At 45.7% G+C, this 23,582-nt stretch overlaps 1 protein-coding gene across 1 annotated transcript; it reads right to left on the bottom strand.

Annotated features, from left to right (window-relative positions):
* Window positions 1-21,044: 21,044 nt before the first annotated feature.
* On the bottom strand, window positions 21,045-22,839 carry TLNRD1 (talin rod domain containing 1). Its single transcript, XM_061394595.1, has one exon. It carries the CDS (start codon window positions 22,830-22,832, stop codon window positions 21,744-21,746), a length of 1,089 nt encoding a protein of 362 aa, XP_061250579.1. The 5' UTR covers window positions 22,833-22,839; the 3' UTR covers window positions 21,045-21,743.
* Between the last annotated feature and the right edge of the window lie 743 nt (window positions 22,840-23,582).

Raw genomic sequence — 23,582 nt, 5'->3', positions numbered from 1 at the left:
GGGGTCAGGAGGCAGCAGTACTTGAGACAGAATGAGGCAATGCTGGCAGAGTAGCAGCCAAGGAAGCTGAAGGAAAACCGGAAAACCGTCCCACTAGCAGTCACAGCCCTGAGCTCGAAAGGAAGCTAGTTAAGCACTAATTTGCATGCAAACAATCGGGGGCAGAACGGAATTTCTGAACCTGCCTGGATGCTCCTCCACAGAATGTAATTAACATCCACAAACCAGAAAAAGGCCCTTTTTTTCTGGACCAGAAGGGGGTCCTTAAGTAGGTAAACACTGGAGTCCAGATAATTCTGACTCTCCTGTTCGTTTGCTGTGTGATCTTGGACAAGTTGCCTCAAGTCTCTGATTGCTCTTCTGAAAGATGGTGATGACAACGTGCCTATTCATAGAGGTGTTGTATAAAATGAGAATGTATATAAAGAGCCCCACATAAGGCAAGAACTTGTATAGTACGAAACCTCTCTCATACTTTTGCTTCCTTTATCCTACATCCTTGCAAACCATGAAGCCTTTGAGAAAATTTGGGAGGTGAAAGTGAAGAGGGTAGCACAAGCAAGACTCTTTCAGCAGAGTTGGCCCTAAGGGGCAGACTCCTGGATGGAACTGACCGTGAGAGTGTTAGTCACTCAGTCGCCTTCGACTCTTTTCAACTCCGTGGGATTTCCCAGGCAAGAATACTGGAGTGGGTTGCCATTTCCTCCTTCAGGGGATCTTCCTGACCCAGGGATGGTACCTGGGTCTCCTGCATTGCAGGCAGGAAAGCCCTAAGACGGATTATTCTATTTCTAAATATCTCTCCCTTTACATTGTCACATTATCTGAAAATCTACCCATTTATTGGGTATCCTTTTAATTTTTTTTATTATTTGTCTGCTCTGTGTCTTAGTTTTGGCACTCGGTGCTCTGTGACAACCTAGAGGGGTGGGATAGGGGTGAGAGATGGGAGGGAGACTCAGGAGGGAAGGGACATGTGTATACCCTACAGAGGATTCATGTTGATGTATGGCAGAAATCAATACATTATAAAACAACAATCCTCCTATTAAAAAGCAATTTAACAACAAAAAGAATGGTGGGCAGCCCAGGGATCCTGAGCAGTAGTTTGTCTACATTTTCCACAGGCAAAATGCACTTGAAACTGCACTTTTTCCAAGGATTTTGTGGTCAAGACCTTATGTGGCTCATCCTGGAGTATCCCCATGAAAACATAAAATTGCAGGAGGGGAAAGATACACACTTGTGACAGAAAAAAAAAAAAAATGTAGTGGAGGGACTTCCCTGGTGGTCCAGAGGTTAAGACTCCGCCTTCCAATGCAGGGAGTGCAGGTTCTATCCCTGGTCGGGAGCTAAGATCCCACATGCGATGATGCCAAAAAATCAGAATATGAACAACAGAAATACTTAACAAATTCAAGAAAGACTTTAAAAATGGTAAATATAAAAAAAATCTTTAAAAAAATGGGAGTTAAGAGAAGGTTGCGGGGTGGAAGGGTGTGGTTGGGGGAAGTAGTTACTTTATAAACACAACACCAAAGGTTAAACTCTTGGAAACAAAGAGATCATTCTGTTTTTTTGAGATTGCATCCAAGTACAATGGCACCCTGCTCCAGTGCTCTTGCCTGGAAAATCCCATGGACGGAGGAGCCTGGTAGGCTGCAGTCCACAGGGTCGCTAAGAGTCGGGCACGACTGAGCGACTTCACTTTCACTTTTCACTTTCATGCATTGGAGAAGGAAATGGCAACCCACTCCAGTGTTCTTGCCTGGAGAATCCCAGGGATGGCGGAACCTGGTGGGCTGCCGTCTATGGGGTCACACAGAGTCAGACACGACTGAAGTGACTTAGGAGCAGCAGCACTGCATTTCGAACTCTTTTGTTGATTATGATGGCTACTCCATCTCTTCAAAGGGATTCTTGCCCACAGTATAGATATAATGGTCATCTGAGTTAAATTCACCCATTCCAGTCCATTTTAGTTCACTGATTCCTAAAATGTCGATGTTCACTCTTGCCATCTCCTGTTTGACCACTTCCAATTTACCTTGATTCATGGACCTAACATTCCAGGTTCCTATGCATATTGTTCTTTACAGCATCGGACTTTACTTCCATCACCAGTCACATCCACAACTGGGTGTTGTTTTTGCTTTGCCTCCATCTCTTCATTCTTTCTGGAGTTATTTCTCCACTGATCTCCAGTAGCATAATGGGCACTTACCGACCTGGGGAGTTCATCTTTCAGTGAGTGTCCTATCTTTTTCATTCCAATCCCAAAGAAAGGCAATGCCAAAGAATGTTCAAACTACCGCACAATTGCATTCATCTCACACACTTAGGAAAGTAATGCTCAAAATTCTCCAAGCCAGGCTTCAACAGTATGTGAGCCATGAACTTCCAGATGTTAAAGATGGATTTAGAAAAGGCAGAGGAACCAGAGATCAAACCGCCAACATCCGCTGGATCATTGAAAAAGCACAAGAGTTCCAGAAAATCATCTATTTCTGCTTTATTGACTATGCCAAAGCCTTTGACTGTGCAGATCACAACAAACTATGGAAAATTCTTAAAGAGATGGGAATACCAGACCACCTGACCTGCCTCTTGAGAAATCTGTATGCAGGTCAAGAAGCAACAGTTAGAACTGGACATGGAACAACAGACTGGTTCCAAATAGGAAAAGGAGTACATCAAGGTTGTATATTGTCATCCTGCTTATTTAACTTATGTGCAGAGTACATCATGCAAAATGCCAGGCTGGATGAAGCACAAGCTGGAACCAAGATTGCTGGAAGAAATATCAATAACCTCTATGCAGATGACACCATCCTTATGGCAGAAAGCAAAGAACTAAAGAGCCTCTTGATGAAAGTCAAAGAGGAGAGTGAAAAAGTTGGCTTAAAGCTCAACATTCAGAAAACGAAGATCATGGCATCTGGTCCCATCACTTCATGGCAAATAGATGGGGAAATAAAGGGAACAGTGAAAGCCTTTATTTTTTTTTGATGGGGGGGGGGTGCTCCAAAATCACTGCAGATGGTGATTGCAGCCATGAAATATAAAGATGCTTGCTCCTTGGCAGAAAAGCTATGACCAACCTAGACAGCATATTAAAAAGCAGAGACATTACTTTGCCAACAAAGGTCCATCTAGTCAAAGCTATGGTTTTTCCAGTTGTCATGTACAGATATGAGACTTGGACCATAAAGAAAGCTGAGTGCCAAAGAATTGATGCTTTTGAACTGTGGTGTTGGAGAAGACTCTTGAGAGTCCCTTGGACTGCAAGGAGATCCAAACAGTCAATCCTGGAGGAAATCAGTTCTGAATATTCATTGGAAGGACTGATGCTGAAGCTGAAATTCCAATACTTTGGCCAACTGATTTGAAGAACTGACTCATTTGAAAAGACCCTGATGCTGGGAAAGGTTGAAAGCAGGAGGAGGAGGGGAGGACAGAGGATGAGACAGTTGGATGGCATCACCAACTCAATGGGCATGAGTCTGAGCAAGATCTGGGAGCTGGTGATGGACAGGGAAGCCTGGTGTGCTGCAGTCCATGGGGTTGCAAAGAGTTGGACATGACTGAGTGACTGAACTGAACTGAACTGAACTGAAGGTTAAAGTTCTCATTCTCACAAGTATCCTTCTAAAGAAATCTGATAAAACCCCCTTATTAGAACTTGACCTAAGCCTTCAGACTCAAAAAACCAAAATTAGCTTATTTTGCTTTTCTTTGCATTTGACCATGACCTCACTTTTCCTTGGGCAACACCCTAAAGCAGTTCATGTCTCCTCTTTGAGCTTCAAGTTCCTTATCTGTGAAATAGGGCTTAAAAACACTGACCTCCCAGAGCTTTAAAAGGTTTAAATGAAATGATGTAGGTAATGAGTTTGGAGATTCCTTACACACAGCTGGTGGGAGCTATATTGTTTCTATTAATAGCCATTTCCAATGTCAACCAAATGGCTCCTCATTAAAAAGCTCCTCCTTTTAAAAGCTCTTCATTTCTCAATCCTTCTTTGCAAGAAGCGTGGATTCCGGAATTCCCAGGGGTTCAGTGGTTAGGACTCTGTACTTCCATTGCAGGGGGCATAGATTCAATCCCTGGTTGGGGAACTAAGGCCCTGAAAAAGCTAAGCAGTGCAGCAAAAAAAAAAAAAAAAAAAAAGAAAAAGAGGAAGAAGCCTGGACCCTGCTCCTTCATCAGTAATTTGTTTTGTACAAAGCTATCATCCTAGAGTCCAAGGTCAGAAATGGACCCTGGGCAACCACAATGCCTTCCAGTATGTCCCATAGAAACTGTCCCAGATTGCTAGACATAATTAGACACCTAAAAAAGGAAAGTATACACTCATGCTCACCCACACCCTTCAACTATTTAAGGGGCATAGAACAGCACCATTAGAAGGAACGTAATCCAATGACCTCATTTAAAGATGAGAAAACCGAAGCCTAGAAAAGAACTTACCTAAGATCATGTCATCTTGTGAGGGCAAGCCCTGATTAGAACCCTTGTCTTTGACTCCCAGAGAGCACTGAGTTCATCTTTTAAGTGTTGGTGGGTCCTAAGAAGGAGGATTTTTGGGAAACCACTTTCGGAGATAACTGGAGTAATCTCTCTCTTGAAATTAGAGCTGGTTGCCTCTCTACCTAGACTCAGCTACTTGAAGGCGGGAGCCAAGTTCAATTATTTCTCCACCAATGCCTTGTACTGACTAAATACGTGTTTCAAAGTGTAGAGACAGTTTCTGTACACAGATAGTTAAAATAAAGCTGTTCACTTATTTCTAGAAATCTATCCAATGACCAGAATGATGAAGGAAAGTCACTCATAAAGATGTCTGTGCAAGGACTACATTATTGACAAGAAATAACCAAGAGGGGAATTCCCTGGTGGTCCAGTGGTTATGGCTCTGCACTCCCTGCAGGAGACAGAGTTCCCTCTCTGGTTGGGGAGCTAAAATCCTGCATGCTGAGTGGCATGGCCAAAAAATAAAATTAAATTAAAAAAAATTTTTTTAAATGACCAAAATATCTAACTAGGAGGGAATGACCAATTATGTTAGTATACCCATGCTACAGAAAGTGTATTTAAATAATTTTATTTAACTTAATTTTAACAAAATGAGAAAATATTAAGAGAACAGGTTACAAAATAATGTTTTTAAAACAAGTAACCATGTTAAAGAACGTGTATAAAAAAATTCTTGGAAAGATACACACCAGAAACAAAGAGCCCTTATTCCTAGGTAGTGGGCTATAGGGATTCTTTTCCTTAGACTTTTTGGTGTCTTCTACACTGTCTACGGTGGGACTTTCCTGGTGGTCCAGTGGTTCAGAATGCGCCTGGCAATACAGGAACACCTGGTTCAATCCCTGGTCCAAGAGAATTCCACATGCCTTGGGGCATCTAAGCCCAGGTCCACAGCTATTGAGCTTGTGCTCTAGAGCCCATGCGACTACGAACTGCAAGGAAGAGTAGCCCCACCTCTCTGCAACCAGAGGAAGCCCAAGCAGTGACAAAGACCCAGCATGGTGATACATAAATAAAAATAGTCTACAGTAAGCATTTTATGACAGAAAAAAGTCACTGTAAAAGGAACAATGGAGAAGCTACTTTTTAGAATATGTGGACCAGATCTCACTGCACCAGGGAACGATCAACACGCCAGAGAAACTTAACTGCTCCCCAAATGACACGTGCTCCTCTGTATTCCTAGGCTTCTCACAGTTAGGGCACATGACTACTTCTGCTCAGCCACTTTGAGTCACTTCTGGCTGAATCACTGAAGAACTAGCTGCCTACTTCTTTCTCTGCTGCAGGAACAGAGATCATTAGTACTTGATGGTGGAGACTACACCAGCCTGGGTGCTTGAGGGACTGTGTGGACCGCAACACTTCCCTCTTCTCCACATCCTATTTGAATGCATGTGTGCTCAGTCATGTCCAACTCTTTGTGACCCCATGGACTGTAGCCCGCCAGGCTTCTCTGTCCATGGGATTCTCCACACAAGAATACTGGAGTAGATTGGCATGCCCTCCTCCAGGGGATATTCTGGACCCAGGGATCAAACCTGCGTCTAGGATGAGGAATTAACTTTTTTTTTTTTAAAGATTCACATCTAATTTATTAATTTTGCTATGGACCATTTTAAAGTTTTTACTGCACTTGTTACAGCATTGCTTTAGTTTTGGCTGAGAGGCCTGTGGGATCTTAGCTCGCTGGCCAGGGATCAAACACCTACCCCCTGCACTGGAAGGGGAAGTCCTAACCACTGGACCACAAGGGAAGTCCCAGGAAATAAACTTTAGTGGTTAAGACATAATGATTTTCAGTTTTAAATTGTGACCTAGTCCAGTATTTCTCAAACACTGCCCCATCACTTGGCCCCTCTTATGAATGCCAATACCCGAGGTATCTCAAACAATCCAATCAGAATCTCCACTGGTAGAACCCAGGCATCAATGTACAGATATTTTTAATTCCTCAAGTGAATCCAATGTGCAGCCAAAGTTGAGAATGGGGGCCTGCTCCAGAGGTTCTCAAAAGTGTGGACCCCAGCACAGCATCAGCATCACTGTGGAACTCCTGTGTGCAAGCATGCCAAGTCCCCTCAGTCATGTCTGACTCTGTGACCCCATGAACTGCAGTCTGCCAGGCTCCTCTGTCCATGAGATTCTCCATGCAAGAATACTGGAGTGGGTTCCCATCTGCATCAGCAGGTGGGTTCTTTATCACCGAACCACCAGGGAAACCCCAACAATAAATTTATTAATAAAACTAAGCAGTGGTTTTGTTATAACAAGGTATGTCATGGCTCTTTAGAAGTGCTTCTTTGCTTGGATTTACCTTTGAAAGAATTTTTACATATACTTTTTCAAAAATGATTGTACTAACTCAAACACGTTCCTAAAGAAAAACCCTAGAACTCAAAATATTGCATGAGTGGTCAAGGTCAGTGGTTCTGACTTTAGCATCAGAACCAAAGGTTTTGATGTAACCGTTAGCATCAAATTACTACAATTCTCATGTTCTTCTACTTCTTCCCATGGCCCAATTTTATCTAGGCCGCAAGGCTTAGTTATTTCATCTATAGTATAATTCACATATTTCCCCAATCTTCAATAGTGAAGGTCAGAGCATGTTTATAAGAATGTCCGTATACCCGTGGTGGATTCATGTTGATGTATGGCAAAACCAATACAATATTGTAAAGTAATTAGCCTCTAATTAAAATAAATAAATTTAAATTAAAAAAAACAATGTCCATAAGGAAGGCCTATTTATAAAGACAGAGTTATGTTCAGTCTGACTCCCCACCCCAACTCCAGAAGAAGCCACCACGACTTTCAAGGGACAGAGTATATGTCTTCTAGAAGACAAGTCACCAAGTACAATCTTAATACAGTTTTAAAATCACCTTCAGTTATGAGTTGGTGGATTGTCAGGGAACTGAGTATGAGATCTTCCCTTCTGGTGGGGGTAGCAGGGGGTAAGGCCTGAAACTGATGCTAATAGATGAGCTTATAAGTATAAAGGGAGGCAGAGAGATGCTTGTTGAGTAATTCAAGGGCTGCTGAGTCCAGATTTCTTTTTTTATTCTCTTTTGGCCAAGCCACACAGCATACGGCATTTTAGTTTCCCAATCAGGGATCAAACACTTGCCCCTGCAATGAAAGTGTCGAGTCTGAACCACTGGACCATCAGGAAAGTCTTTTGAGTCCAGATTTCTGTTCCAATATGTTTTGCCCCCAAACACCACCTCAGGTTTACTCCTCAGCCTTCCAGGATTTGAGGGTTTCAGGGATCACTACCCAAGTGCAAGTTATGTTCTACTAGCATCAATCTTCTTTGAGCCTAGGGAGTGGGTCTTTTGTATCACTGATGCCTGACCCCAGGGTGGGGCTTTGGGAGGGAGCTGCTGGCTGAAATGGCTCAAGCAGATCCAGGCTGGCAGTGGAGAGGAGCCTGGTATACTAGCAGGGCCCACTGGATAGGAAGAGAGGCAGCCATGGGTCAGGCGGTCAGGCAGTGAGCAGAGAAGAACTTCCCTCTGAGAAATCAAGGAAGTTGTTCTGAGAAGGTCAGCAAGCCTGCCTCTGCTGCTAGGGGCTAATCTCTGAGTATCAGGATGCAGGCATCCTGGGATAGGAAAGAGTTGGAGTGTCTGGGGAGAGGGCAGGGCAGTGCAAAGACAGAAAGCACAGCCTTCCACCAGTACAGAATGGTGAATGAGTATGACATCTGTCCAGAATCCAGTCTTTCTTTTTTATTCATTTTCAGAATCCAATCTTAACAAAGCTGTTCTGTTGTCTGTGTATGTGGTATGATGTGATGTTTGTGTGTGTGAGTGTGTGTGTGCTCAGTCATGTCCAACTCTTTTGGGACCCCATGGACTGTAGCCCAGCAGGTCCCTCTGTCCATGGAATTCTCCAGGCAACCATACTGGAGTGGGTTGCCAGACCCAGGGATCAAACCCAGGTGTCCTGCAGTTGGCAGGCGGATTCTTTACCACTGACCCACTGGGGAAGTCCTCATGTATGTGATATAACTCTAGCAAATGAACTAACCACACACACACACAAATAATATAAAAATGAAAGCACAGACTTCAACTGCTCACAGTCACCCTTTCAGACTGAAAATGGTGATTCCTCCTTTGCCTGGGGAACCAGACCCTACATCATGTCTGAGCCCTGTGGTGAGTTTTTTACATGCTTAAAGCGAGACCATTGACAACATTATTCTTTTCACTTAGTCTTCTCTGCAGTTTTCAAAATTGACCCCACAGTCTGAGAGAAGCCACGTCACTTGGAGACCATCACACCAAGGCCCCACACCACAGCTGCTCAGTTTGTGACAAAAGGCTTCTGGTCACACCCGTGTTCAGTCACACCCAGTGCTCTTATGATCCATGTCACGTCACCAGAAAGGGGACACGATCAACTCAGTTCAGTGTTTGTCGAAATTGTCATGGCAATTCACCGTGGTCATGGTAACCCTATCTGCTTATTACTCCACTGAAACTGGAATGTCCTTGCTGGAAGGGAAAAGTTAAGTAAATAGATAGAATGCCTTTGTTTTAAACCATTCCTTTAATTTTGATAAGACAGCCATCATTTTATATTTTTAGACAGTGTCAACAATCAAGTGCAAAAAGAAACAAAATTAATGAAGCTACTGCCTGCCAATGCAGATGTGGGTTCAATCCCTGGGTCAGGAAGATCCCCAGGAGGAGGAAATGGCAACTCACTCCAGTATTCTTGCCTGGGAAATCCCATGACAGAGGAGCCTAGCGTGTTACAGTCCATGGGGTCGCAAAGAGTCAGACATGATTTCGTGACTGAGCAACTCAAAGGATTAGGTATCAAAAGGCAATTCAACCCTGAGGACCATGTGTTTGCTGCTGACATTGCGGCCCCTGAGGTTTTTGGTGGCCCCCATTCCCAGCAGCGTTTTGGGGCAGCACCCCATTTTTCTTCCCTAAAGCTTTAGCTTTTTGCCTCCACTCATAAGAGCCTGGGCAGGAAAGACGTAGGCAGAGGATGCTGGTGAGCATCCGCCCACCCCAGAGCTCTGCTTAAGTACACTATTATAGCCCAAACCTGATTATGGCAAGCCGTGAGTAATTTCTGTATCATAACAATCATGGGATTGAAAGCCAGAACTCACTCCCTCGGTCAATTCTCACGCTGGTTTCAAGGGCTCCCTGGGGAATACAGTTCTAAGTCCGTTTGTGGGAAGGAAAAAAAAAAACACCACCTCATTTCGTCAAGTGGTGCCTCATTTCCACATCCCCACTGGGCCAAGTACCACCCTGCAAAGTGAATCCTCACCAGGTCGGCACCACTCCTGCAGCTCACAAACCAAAGCCCAAATTTAGGCTCTGAGGTTAAGACAGAGAAGAGACTGTGGTCCACCCAGGGCCCCTCAAATGTCCCCTTAGAATCCACCCAAATCCCTGGAGGGTCTTCAATGGTCCTGAGTGCCTGGGCCACCCTTATATGGCAGCCAAGAGTCCTGATCCTAGGACCCTGGAAGCAGTGTGCACTCAAGGGGTTAGTAACGATTGAGAAGGATGGGAGAGACAGTTCATGTAGAGGCCAACGAAAGCAAAAGCACAGAGTTAGGGATAAGAGGGCACAGGATTGTCTGAGTTGTTATACTATAACAGTGGCTTGAGTTGGAGGTGGCAGGTGATGGTGGCCACAGCCTGAGTGGAGCCCAGTCCTATCCACAGTGGATGAGTCCTGCGGCACACTGATGGTACTCAAGAAATGTGCTGAGCTACCAATAAAGAACCTGCCTGCCAACGCAAGAGACATAAGGGACGTGGGTTCAGTCCCTGGGTCAGGAAGATCCCCTGGTGGAGGAAATGGCAACTCATTTCCAGTATTCTTGCCTAGAAAATTCCATGGACAGAGGAGCCTGGTGGACTATAGTCCATGGGGTCAGAAAGAGTCAAACATGACTGAGCACACGCGCATACATGTATTGGCTACTTGAAGGTGCACTTTAGGGTTCCAATTTGCTGCAGAAAGGCATGAGTGATGGGCAGGGAAATGAGGAAAGCAGGCCAACCTTGGCTGAGAGGTCCAGGCTGCAGCCGATCTCCAGGGAGATACATTCTGCAGCATCGTCTATATGCAGGTCAGTGAGGCCCTGGACTAGGGTCCTGGCACTGCAGGTGAGGGAAGAAACAGATCTTCAGGGTTCTAGGAAGGAAATTTTGGATGAACTTGGTAACTGACGAAAAGGGACCTAGACAAAGAGAAAAGCTAATGAAGTCTTTTACTTCTGGGCTCTTCTTCTCTAAAAGCTTGATATGACTCACCAACACATCTGTTCATGCAAAAATGTTTATTGGGGCCTACTGTGTGTTGGGCTTCCCAGATGGCTCAGTGGTAAAGAATCTGCCTGCCAATGCAGGAGATGCAGGTTTGATCCCTGGGTCGGGAAGATCCCCTGGAGTAGGAAATGCTAAATTTGTTCCAGCAATCTCGTGGAAAGAGAAGCCTGGCGTGCTGCAGTCCATGGGGTTGCAGAGTCGGCTGAGCACTTTGTGTTAGGCAACTCCATTAGTCACTGGAGACAGAAAGATGACTCTACCATCCGATGATACAGACTGGGAACATGGATAAGTAAACAGAGGATTACAAGAACTTGGTAAACCAATAGAAGGGAAGTCAAAGGTACCACAAGGACTCATTGGTGGGGTGCCACCCAGGCTAGAAGAGTCAGAGGCTGGGGGAGAAAGGCAGGGTGCAGGATGAACTGTCCAAGAAGACACAGCTGTGCAAGAGCTCAGGTAAAAAGAGAATGACACGAGAGGGACTCTGCAGGTGCTATCATGGGTGGAATGCAGTCTGCAGGGAGCAAGGAACCAGATCATCTAGAACTCTCTCAATTAGGAGTCTGGCTTTTATCCTAAAGTCAATGGAGAAACCATGGAGTGTTGCAAGTGGTCAATAACTTAAGATATTTGTATTTGAGAAATCCAAGTGGAGGTTACAAGGCAAAGCAGAGGTTGATCTCTGAGCATCCTCCAGGACACCAGGATTGAGCAGCTGGTAGAAAGGCTGAGACTTTATAAGGGAGCCATGGGCAACCAGGGCCCTCTGCAAAAGGGCTCAGACCAAAGGCTCAGGAGGAAACCTACAAAAATTGCCATTGGTAGAGTTTAGGGGTTTGGCGCTTTTTAAATTTTTGGTCATGCCACGAGGCATGCAGGATCTTAGGTCCTTGACCAGGGATGGGACCTGTGCCCACTGCATTGGGAGTCTTAATACAGTGTTTTTCCTTTTTTAATGGAGTTGGTGAGCATTTCAACCTCAATAGGCAGAGGGACTCCATCCTAGAAATTCATTCATTTTCTGTAGCCAAGTGGCTGAGAATGCTAGGCTCCACCAGACAGAACTTGATTGTTACCCTTATTCCACTCTTTTCTAGTTTGTGTCCCTGGGCAAGCGGTTTCACTTCAACATCCTCATCTGTAAAAGGAGAACAACTCTTCACACTTCAAAGTGTTAAGGACTGAGAGATGCAATGTAAGGTTCCTCGCATACACAGGGGCTCAAAAGATGTTGGCTCTTGCTTCTTTCATTGAACAAACGTTTATTGAGTATGCTGGCTACCTGCTAAGGATGACAGAAATGAAAAAGTCCCAGTTCTTGCCTGGAAGGCTTCCAATCTGTTAGCCAGCTCCATTCCCAGCCACATGCATCTTCAAGTACCCCAGCCTAGCTCAAAAGTGAAAGTGGTGTTAGTTGCTTCAGTCCTGTCTGACTCTTCACAACCCCATGGACAACATCCCCTGTTTATGGAATTTTTCAGGCAAGAACACTAGAGTGGGTGTTCTTCTCCAGGGGATCTTCCTAACCCAAGGATCAAACTCAGGTCTCCTGCATTGGTAGGTGAGTTCTTTACTGTCTAACCCACCAGGTAAGCTCAGAGCCAGGTGATCTCCAAAGGTGGTGGGCAGCCAGGCCCAGGACTTCTCTGCAGGTAAGGTGATTTCAGCAGCCCCACCTAGGGCTCCTGATCCAAGGCCAGGCCAGCAGTGAATGAAGGGGGGAAAAGCTGTTCTACTTTCAGTAGAGCAAAGCTGGTCCAGAACAGCCTTACACCCTACATCAACACTACTCAGAATTAACAAGCAGAAAAGAAAATGACCCTTAAGCCTTGGAATAAAGCCCACTCTTCAAGGCACCTGCAGTCTCTAACTGAAAACTACCCTCCAGCAGCACCAAAAATAAATTTCATGAAGTCCCCACTTAAATTATATGCAGTCACCTGGCACTGAGAGTAGGAAAGACCAGTTCTGATGCCAACCTCCTTCCCTGGTCACGAATTTGTTCAACTCCAGGAACAATAAAGAGTTGGACCATAAGCATGGCTAAGCGCAGAACAATCGATGCTTTCAAACTGTGGTGCTGGAGAAGACACTTGAGAGTCCCTTGGACAGCAAGGAGATCAAACCAGTCAACCCTAAAGGAAATCAACTCTGAATATTTATTGGAAGAACTGATGCTGAAGCTCCAGTACTTTGGCTACCTGAGTTGACTCATTGGAAAAGACCCTGCCTGATGTTGGGAAAGACTGAGGGCAGGAGAAGGGGACGACAGAATGTGATGGCATCAACTCAATGGACATGAGTTTGAGCAAACTCTAGGAGATAGTGATGGACAGGGAAGCCTGATTGTGCTACAGTCCATGGGGTCACAAAGAGCTGGACACAACTTACTGAACAATAACAAGAAACTACAAAGATCACAAATAGCCAAAGACCTAAACTAGAGGATTCTCATTGACAGTATTTATGGTGCTTATCTCGAACTCCTGTAATCTGTACTCCCTTTCTATCACTTGTTCTGTATTTTAAGCTTATCTCCATATTCCCAGCTCCCAGGACAGAATCAGTCTTAAGAAATGGCCACTGGAGATGTGTGAAGAGTCCCAGTAATCAACATCCCCTGAGGCATTAATTAATGTCCTATCTTCTCTAAGCAGTATGGGAGCCGTTCTCTTTTCAGCTGGAAAAAAAATGGGCCAGAACAGTGGAGGAGGAACAATTTAGGTTAGGCAATTAGGAAATGCTTCAAAAAACTGAAATGAATTTCCACTGGACACTGCAGAATTCACTTCTCAAAGTGTTAAGAAGGTAGAAACACATCTAGTTTCTCAGCCCTGAGACTTAACAAGGCTCTATTTTGTAACCCACCTTCTGATTATTACCCGTCTACCTACACATCCACCTAAATGTGTTATGCTGTGCTAAGTCACAGGAGTCATGCCCAACTCTTTGTGACTCTATGGACCATAACCCACCAGGCTCCTCTGTCCAGGGGATTTTATAGGCAAGAATACTGGAGTGGGTTGCCGTGCCCTCCTCCAGGGGTCTTCCTGACCCAGGGACCGAACCTGAGTCCCTTGTCTCCTGCATTGGCAGGGAGGTTCTTTATTACTAGCACCACCTGGAAAGCCCCATCTACCTAAATACCTGCTTGCTTATCTTGCTGACATGGATGATGGGTTTTAATGGAAGGACTTTAGCTTACATGGAGAATATTTTATTTAAATTAAATGAGGTACTCTGGAGGTCAAAGATTTGCAAACACAGTAATCTCTTGCATCTGTGGGGGACTGGTTCCAGAACCTGCTGTGGACACCAAATCCTTGGCTGCTCCAGAAAAGGACTTTTATTTTTCATATATATATATATAGTTAAAACTTTTCCCTGGAGCGTTTAAAAGTGAATAATCCTCAGATGCCCAGGAAGGAATCAACCCCCATGATACTGAATCCATCTACTTTGTCTAAAAGGGAAGATGCTCTGGTGCATCACAGCAACACCTACATCCTACTCTTCATTCAATGAGTCCTTTGGGAGCCACACTTTTTCAGGTCTGTTTTCTGTAGCCACATAGATGTAACACAAAAGGAAGGTATACTTGGAAAACATCTCTGCTGGAAAACAAACCACATCACAAACTGATTTTATTGAGGATGACAAAGGATGGGGCTTCTGGGTCTGTTGGGAATGCTGTGTGGCTTTGTCATTCCTCTTATATAAGGTGGGCTTCCCGGTGGCTCACTGGTAAAGAATCTGCGTGTAGTGCAGGAGACATGGGTTTGATCCCTAGGTTGGGAAAATTTCCTCTAGAAGAAAACGGCAACCCACTCTGTCCAGCCTGGACAGAGGAGCCTGGCAGGCTACAACTCATGGGGTCACACAAGAGTTGGACATGACTTAGTGACTAAACAATATGAACAACATGACTCCATCAAGACAGGTGAAATATCAGATGATCTATTTCTGTCAGTTCTATGGACAACTTCTCATAGCATTACTAAAATGCCTACATACCTTAAAATGAAGTTCCAAGTGATAAAACTAGAATCATACGTATGTTTTTAAAAATATTTTTATCATGGAACTTACCGAAAGAACATTTAAGTAAAACCTAGCCTCCAAGCAAACTTTTAGAAAAACTTTTATATCAGAATTCTATCTCAAGGAAGGTACTGGAATGACTTACCCATTCATTTTAGAACAGGAAGCAGATGGCCAAAGTTGAAATGGAAAGGGCCTCAGTAAGCACTAAACTGACCTATGTTTCCTGTAATATCTAACTTCTAGGGGTCTGACATGAAAGCAGGTCTCCTATACCTAAGGCAACCAATGTGTGATTTTTTACTGGATCAGTATCTTTGCCATCTAAAACAGGCAAATTTGGAATTCCCTGGCAGTCCAGTGCTTGGGGCTCCACACTTGAACTGCAGGGGGCACAGGTGGAAAAAAAAAAAGGGCAAATTAGAAGGAAGTCAGAAACCACATTAGGTGATATACTGCAATTTTGGCAGAAAAATTTTCAGGGCAATATGCTCATTAACCTTGAATGCACAGAGGCTTCCCTGGTGGCTCAGTGATAAAGAATCCACCTGCAGTGCAAGAGACCCAGGATCCATCCCTGGCTTGGGAAGATCCCCTAGCGAAGGGAATGCCTACCCACTCCAATTTTTTGCCCAGAAAATTCTATGGACAGAGGAGCCTGGTGGACTACAGTTCATGGGATTACAAAGAGTCAGATACAACTGAGCTACTTACATTTTTTCTTTTCCTAAAAGAGGACTTTTTAAAAAGTCTTCTATGTCCTACTTCAGCAAAAAAAATAAATAAAGTAAGTTATTAGTGAATACTTAGAATAAAGCTTGAAATCAGTAAATATATTTGCTATTAATGAAACTGTACTAACAAACCTAAATAGCATTTAAACACTTCCTGGAAGTTTGACATTTTGAAGAACTTTAGACATCCAACATTTCCGAGAATCTGGATAGGTTTGCCCCAGAGAATAACAGAAGACTTAGAAGACAGGGCTATGCTCTTTATTTGCGCCCTCCTCAAGGACATCACAATGTATTTGCTGTGTCAAGTTACCGGAAGGGTAAAAAAGAAGATCCTTAGGGGAAACCGACTTTAACATAAAGTGTTTCAGATAATATTTTCGATCATCTTGTAAGTGGATAGGACTACTCTGGAGGTCTTGCACTTCATGGGAATTCATCATAAATATTTTTCACAACAGGAAAACCGAAGTACAAATGTTTAGATGACACGTACAGTGAGTAATACCTGCCTACTTCACAAGACTGCTGGAAGGAGCCAGTTACATCACATACATGAACACACATGATAAACAGAAAAGATTGAAATAAACATAGTAAATGCCTAGGTTCCCACAGTCAAGAGCAGAGCAAGGATTTGGCCATGGTGGCTACATATTATCTCCCCAAGCAGTGCTTCTCAAAGTGAGTGTGCCCAGAAATCCATGGAGATCTTGACAAAGCAGATATTACTGGGTAGGTCAAGGGTGGGGCCAAGATTCTGCTATCTGCTGGTGCTGAAGCCAGCTCCCGGGACCACCCTTGTGAATATGAAGGATCTAAAAGATCTTCCTAATTCCTGGTGCATGACTGGGCTTCAAGAACATATTTCCTGAGTATATTGCAAACTTTGGCTTTTCCCTAAAATGAGCTTTGGAATAAGTCTGTATGCTTCATTTGGTTCTGAATAAAGTACTTTACAAACTCAAGAGCAAAGTGTTCTTTCTTGGGCAGCCAAAGAGCTGAAGGGTTGATTTTTAATTAGGTTGTCTGCTAGTTCCAGTTTTCTAGGACAAGAGTCAACAGCATGCAAAAACATAGAAAGCCAAGTTGCCAGTTTACTATTACATGACTTCAGTTCATCTCCAAAGGGAGTTAAGAGAACAAGGACTCTGTACTTGTACACACATACACACACACAAACCCCCAAAAGAAAAACCTGCCAATTCCAAATTGGCAGGAGAGCCTAAATTATCTTAAGTGAAGAAAAGGGCTCGAAATATCCAGGAGAAAAAAAAAAACCACCTGAGCAAACAAGAAACTTGTAGAAATGCGGCTACCTCCTGATACAGAAGCACTGAGATCTTACAGGGTCCACAGGGAATAAAAAAGAACCGGCAGGCCTTGCAGACTGGGCCTGGGTCAGAAACACCTGGGAAGGCTGGGGGAGACTCAGATTGCTCCACACCCCATGTTGCTGACAGAATAGGCCAGAGGTAGGGCCCAGGATTATGATGGGGATGTTACTGCCAATCCCTTGATCAAGTCTGGAGCAGCACCTGACTTTCTACAAAAGGAGGAACCATGACCCCCTTAGAGCTGGACCCCAGGGCCTGTGACAGTGGCTGGCACATACTGCTGGTCCCCTGCTCTACAGGTGCTGAACAAAGGCCCATTGTAACTTTCATTTCCAGAAAAAAAAGTGGGCTTCCCTAGTGGCCTGATGGTAAAGAGTCTGCCTGCAATGCAGGTAGACCGGAGTACCATCGCTTGGTCAGGAAGATCCCCTGAAGGAGGAAATGGCAACCTACTCCAGTATTCGTGCCTGGGAAATCCCATGGACAGAGGAGCCTGGCGGGCCCCAGTCCACAGGGGTTGCAGAGAGTCAGACACAACTGAGTGACTAACACTTTCACACTTGGCTATACTTGAGACAGGTATTGACACACATTTACTTAAAAAACAAACAAACAAACAAAAAAAAACAAATGCACATATGCCAAGTATGACAATCCCTGACCTGAAGGGGCTTTACAGTTCAATTAAATCAACCCCAATCACAGATACAAGTAACACTTTTCTCCCTGCAGCATCAGATCAATCCAATCTTTAAACCTCTGCCACTGAGTGGAACCAGACAACTCACTGACACAAATGATCCCAAATAAAAACCCTGCTTTCAATAAAAGAAGCCAATTCATTTCACACATACTCATGCAAAAAAAGAAAAAAAAATTTTTTTTTCAATCAAGACAAGAATTTGCCTGCAGGGAACACAGGTACCTGTGTCCACCCTGGAACGCGAGGTGGGTTCCTTCATGGCTCTTCCAGGAGTTAGAATTCTAAGCACCCACGGGCCAGGGGATGGCCTGATGGTGAAAGTACCACTTAGGGCTTCAAAGATTTCTTCTCTAACTCCTCTCTGTTTACTGAGCAAAGCTCAGAAGAGGCTTTGGCAGGCATTTTTCAAATCCTCTGCCTGATCTGCATGTTACCATAGTCACATTCATTCTGGGAAAAAAACAAACAAACAGGTGTTTCTGTTAAAATTAGCTGCTTCAAACTGTCAAATATTTTAGATCCCTATGCCAGCTTTAAAAAAAAAGTATCTGCAAAATAACCAATCAGGTTTAGATGATGCTTCCAGAACTATGAACTCTAGATATTTTTTAGAAACGTGACTAAAAAAAAAAAAAAACTGGGGTGGAGATGAGGTTGGAGTTCGAAACACATAAACACGTAATTTTTGCATTTCCTAACATCAACCCAGAAAGAGTAACAGAAAAAGGCCAAGCTTAAACAACCATGGAAAGACAGAGCTATGCTTTTTTTCTAGTGAAGTCTTGTGTTTGAAAGCCTTTTGTCCCATTTACTTCGGTTGACTGTCATAAATAATGGCTTCTGTTCCAAGAACAGTGCCATAATCATTTCCTTCTCTTAGGACCATTCAAAGGAAGGTTTCCAACATTCTCAGTCAGGATGGTGCCCATTAAGCCCGTGTTTAAGAAAACTTGCCCTCAGAAGTCAGAAGAGCTCAAGGATAGCTGTCTAAATTAACTTTAGGGTGGTTTAATATGGGGGAAAAAAAAAAAAATCAGGCCACTGTGATTTTATTCCTGAAACCAGTATCTCTGCTGCCCTTATTAAACCCAATGAAATAGGTCTGAGATGCTTTCACAAAATCAGGGCTATTTAAAAAACAAGTTTAGCTGCTTGGTACATTGGGAGAAGTGGGCTTCCCAAGTGGCTCAGTGATAAAGAATCTGCTTGCCAAGCGGGAGATTCAGGCTTGATCCCTGGGTCAGGATGATCTCCTAGAGAAGGAAATGGCAACCCACTCCAGTATTCTTGCCTGGGAAATCCCACGGGCAGAGGAGCTCAGCAGGCTTACAGTCCACAGGGTTGGAAGAGAGTTGGACACAACTTAACGACTAAAGAACAGCAGCAATATATCAGGAGAAAGTTAAAATATCAAAGATTTGTGCCCAGCTAACCAAGTGATACAGACACACAGAGATACTGTGCATTCCTCACTCTACTTTCCTGAAGCCTGTTGAAAAAATACAAGTGGAATTCACTTTAAGCCACCTGCTGGATGAAAAATCCTAAACTTTATCTTAGAGATAGAGGGAGAAAAAAAGAGGTCAACACACAAGGGAATCTTTGATCAATTTCAGTCGACAGAGATTTCAACTACAAGTCCAAAAATCTTTAATACACAGAAACGTTAAAAGCAATGGTCACTTGGCTAAGAGGAAAAGAAGTTTCAAAATTAATTTGGTGACTAGCTAGTTAACTGCATCCAAGTAGATAGGGAAAGTGTTTTGTTTTTTTTTTTTTTGGCTTGCACTGTCCTGAAAATTGCTTCTGCAAGGAATGAGTCCAAGGAACAATTGGCAATTCTTTTTTTCCTAATCAGATACCAAATTTGCAGATTTCTGGCTCTGGTTTTATTTTACTATGTTCCATTCAGTTGACTCTTTGTGATCTGCACAGGCTAAAGGAAACATGCAATTATAAATGTCAGCATTACTTGTGGAAATCCAATGAATAAAAGTAAGTAAAAATTCCTATATGTAAGCAGGACTGTCACTGGCACATAGGTTTGGTAGGTTTTCTCCCCTTAAAAGCTTCCTAAACCTGACCAATCCAGACTTAAAGGGCCGGGGGAGAGGAATAAGCATTCAAGGTCATTTTCATCTTTTATAGACTTCAGAAATTTAAATCTACCAGGATCTAAGAGAGAAAAAGAACAGCTCCCTTGACCGCTTTTAAAAATGTATACACTCAACCACTTTACTTCAGAGAAGCTCAAGGAGTAAAATAACCCAACATAGATTTAAAGAGGTTCTACATGCTGAATACAATGTTCTTGTAATAAATACAGTCATTCAAGTAAAAACAACCACTATAACTTTCCTCTCTAACACATCACAGTAGAAAAATCTTTTTCTTTTCAGCTCTGTGGCAACTGCAAAGGTTTAGGCACAACAAATCCCAAGAAAAAAAATAAATAAATAAACTGAGCAAATTTAAAGCATGTACTAGTTTTATCCACATAGCTCTCTGAGGATAGGCACAGCAAATACATGTGTTGTTTTTTTCAGTGGGAAAATGTTCAAAAGTTAGCTAGGTTCAGTAAAACCATACACCTCTCCCCCAATATTTTTTTCTTAAAACTGTCTGCAGAAAGGACCCGCTACCTTAAAGTAATTCCAGATTTCACTGAACAAAGCATACAACATACACGCAACCGGGGCGTATCTTAAACCAAGGTCACAAAGATAACCCCTTTGCCTGCCTTCATGCCCTGGGTCTAGAAAGTTATTACCACTCTTTTCAGAATTCTTCCCCCTCCACTGAACACTCTAGAACAGTCTACATTTGTTTGGTTTTCTAAAATCAAGAGCAGTTGGTTCTTGTCTGAACAGACCTGTCTACATACTCTCATTTGATATACAGTACTTTTGCAGGTCCACACACGGATTCCCGTACATGCATTCCACATGGGACTAGCAAGAGCCTTAATCTGAAAAAGACAGGCGGAATACAAATCAGACTGCAGTTAGCCTGAACCCTGTTCATTAGGACAGAAAGATGAGACGGGAACAATGGATGCAAAATTACTTTCCAGGAGAAACTAGAAGACAGAAAAAAAAAACAAAGAAAACCCAAACAGCCAACCTAGCACTATAGGTAATCTAACCATTGTATGTGTCCCCTGCCTTTACAAGGGGACAATTTTCTTTTTTACAAACAGTTCTCTCTTGAATTCTAGGCTGTTCAAATAAGTTAACTCTTCAGGAAAAAGCATAAAGGGGACCCACCTCACTATTAACTGAAGCGAAACCTTTCTAGGGTGCCTTTCCAGGAATGACAGGCAGCCTGCAACATTACAATTATTGAAAAATCAACAATCATTGCAGAAAGTAATCTGAGAAACATAACATTTTAATAGATGAAATAAATACTCCAGTACATGCAAGGTAAAAACTTGACATGGGGCGGGGGGGATCACTCTATAGTGTAAATTAAAAAATAAAACACACACTCACAGTAGCTTTCTCCCCCCATTTGCAAATCACATGGCAAAGTCATACTCTTTCCACACCAAGTATACGCCTAATCCATCACGACTGCTTAAAAAAATAACAACATACAAACAAAAGGTAGCTACATCCATGTCTAAGGAGTGAAAACTGAGGTAACCTTTTAATTAGGGAAGAAAATAAAAGACCAAAAAAGAAATGAACCCATGACCTCCTTCCTGCCCAATTAATAATAAAATTTAGTTGAGGAGTCCCGGAAGGGGAGCTGGGGTAGGGGGCGGGGGTTAACCCCGCAACTAGCAGATGTCACATCTTCCACCTGCTGGTCCCTACTGTGCTTGGGCTGGTGGGGCACAGGGGCCCTCAGAATGCGTGCATAAATGGCATGTATGCATGGCCCTGCCTTCTGGAAGATTCCTCACGAGCATTTAACGGAGCGGGGGGTAGGGGGGAAGCTTCACCGTTGATTTCTTTGGTATAAATGGAAAAGGGCAGAGAATATGTTATCTTCCTTTAGCCTGGGAGTGGGTTGGGGGGATGGAACAGGGAGGGGATGAGGGTGAGGATTGGAGGGGGGGGGGTGCTAATTCACAGAATTGGAATTCACTGGCGGTAAAGTCCTGGGCGAAGACCTCTCCCTTAAAGCCTGAGATAGCAGGGTGCAGCCTTCAGACACGGCGCAGGCCGAGTTCCTCAGCCTCTCCCTGTGGTCCGACATCTTGGCGCCCCCGTCGGGGTGCTGCGCCAGATCCCTGAGGCACTGGGTCAGGAGCACGCAGGCTGACACCACGCTCATGGCGCCTCCCAGGATGGCGGTCTGCACCGCCTTGCCCTCGGCGCTCACGGCCGCCGCGCGACCCAGGAACTGCGGCTCGGTGGCGAAGCCCACCAGGGCGCCAACCGCCTGCACCAGCGGCCCGCTGAAGAGCGCGCAGCGGCTCCGCGCCAGCTCGCTCGGCGCCGCCTTCACCTCGCGCACGCAGGCCAGCAGCGCCGACGCGCTGGTGCTCATGCACTTGACGCCCAGCTTGAACTGCTCACGCGAGAAGCGGTCCCGGGACTTGTCGCTAGCCAGGGCGCACGCGTCCGTCAGGAACTTGAGGTTGCGCGACAGGCCCTGCGACACCTCGAGCAGAAGCTGCGGGGTCATGTCGGCCAGCGGGGTGGCGCGCAGCACGGCGCAGCCTTGCTCCACCTCGTGGCGGCAGCGTGTCACGCGGTAGCGGTCCACCAGGCCCGGCTGCGCGGGCTGCGCGCCCGGCGTGGCCACGGCCGCCAGATAGGCCGCGTGGGCGGAGCACTCGGTCAGGGAAACCACCAGGTCTCCCAGCTCCACCAGGCTGTCCCCTGCCTCCCCGAAGCGGCCCATGTTGAGCTGGCTCTGCACGTCGTGGGTGAGGATGGAGAGCCCCTTGGTGCGCGCGATGATGGTGTCCCGGCACTGCTCAAAGGACTCGGCGCCGGCGCAAGAGGATGCGGGGCCCTCGAAGAGCACGGGCCGCGCCTCACTCGACAGCAGCAGCAAGTCGGCCACCAGCTGCATCTTGCCTTTGCAGTGGTCACAGACGGACACCAGCCTCTTCCGCGGCTGCGACGAGGCCCCACCGACGGCGCTCGCTGGAGCCGGAGAAGCCGCCTCGACACTGGGCTTCCCAGCGCTGCCGCTAGCCATCGCGCCCGGGGGGCACTGGCATGCCGCTGGGGAGCCCGCTACCACCGCCGCTGCCGATGCCGCCGCCCCCGCGGCCGTCGCGACTCAGCTGGCCAAGGCCGCGGTGCCTTCCCCGCACCATCATGCCATCCACCGCCTCGGGCAGAGGGCACTGGGCTGCGGCGGCCGGAGCCCCGGCGGCGCGGAGCGGGCCCGGGGGCCACAGAACGCAGGAGACTCTTCGAGGCGCGGCGAGGGGCTGCAGCTTTCGGCCTCTTGGAGGGCTTGCAGGAACCATGAACAAGGGCAGAGCAAACTCACAGTCTGCGCTCCTCGTCGCCGGAGTGCCAGGAAAGTCCCTTCTGCTGGGCTGCTGCTGCCGCCGCCGCCGCCGCCGCCTTCCTGGGCATGGCCCGGTCCGACTGCCGGGGCAGGGGCGGGCGGGAGAGGGAAGCTGGGAGTTGTCCTTCCTTCCTTTCTTTGAAATAAAAATCCTTTCCTCGGGGAGGAGCGCCGGCGGCGGCTCCAGCAGGCTCTGCTGTCAGCCACCTCGGGCTCGGCGGCGCACGTGGGCTTCAGGCGGCCAGACCCCGCCGGGCGGCACTTCCCCGCGACGGCGGCCGGGGCTGGCCCTCGGGGACGCACGGCCGCCCCGTGGGCATCTCCTGCCTCCCGCTCTCGGGAAGCGGCGGCAGCAGAGCCGAGGGTGTGGCCGGTGCTGGCGCGGCCGAGTCAGTCGGGCGGGAGCCTGCACTGATTGCGCACAGCGGC

This window comes from Bos javanicus, chromosome 21 (assembly GCF_032452875.1).
Source record: "Bos javanicus breed banteng chromosome 21, ARS-OSU_banteng_1.0, whole genome shotgun sequence".
Classification (NCBI taxonomy): domain Eukaryota; kingdom Metazoa; phylum Chordata; class Mammalia; order Artiodactyla; family Bovidae; genus Bos; species Bos javanicus.
The sequence above is the reverse complement of the archived record's forward strand: the minus strand, read 5'-3'. Positions and strand labels throughout refer to the sequence as shown.

Coding starts and splice junctions, on each gene's coding strand:
- TLNRD1 (XM_061394595.1), bottom strand. CDS start 22,832: ATGGCTAGCGGCAGCGCTGGGAAGCCCAGTGTCGAGGCGGCTTCTCCG.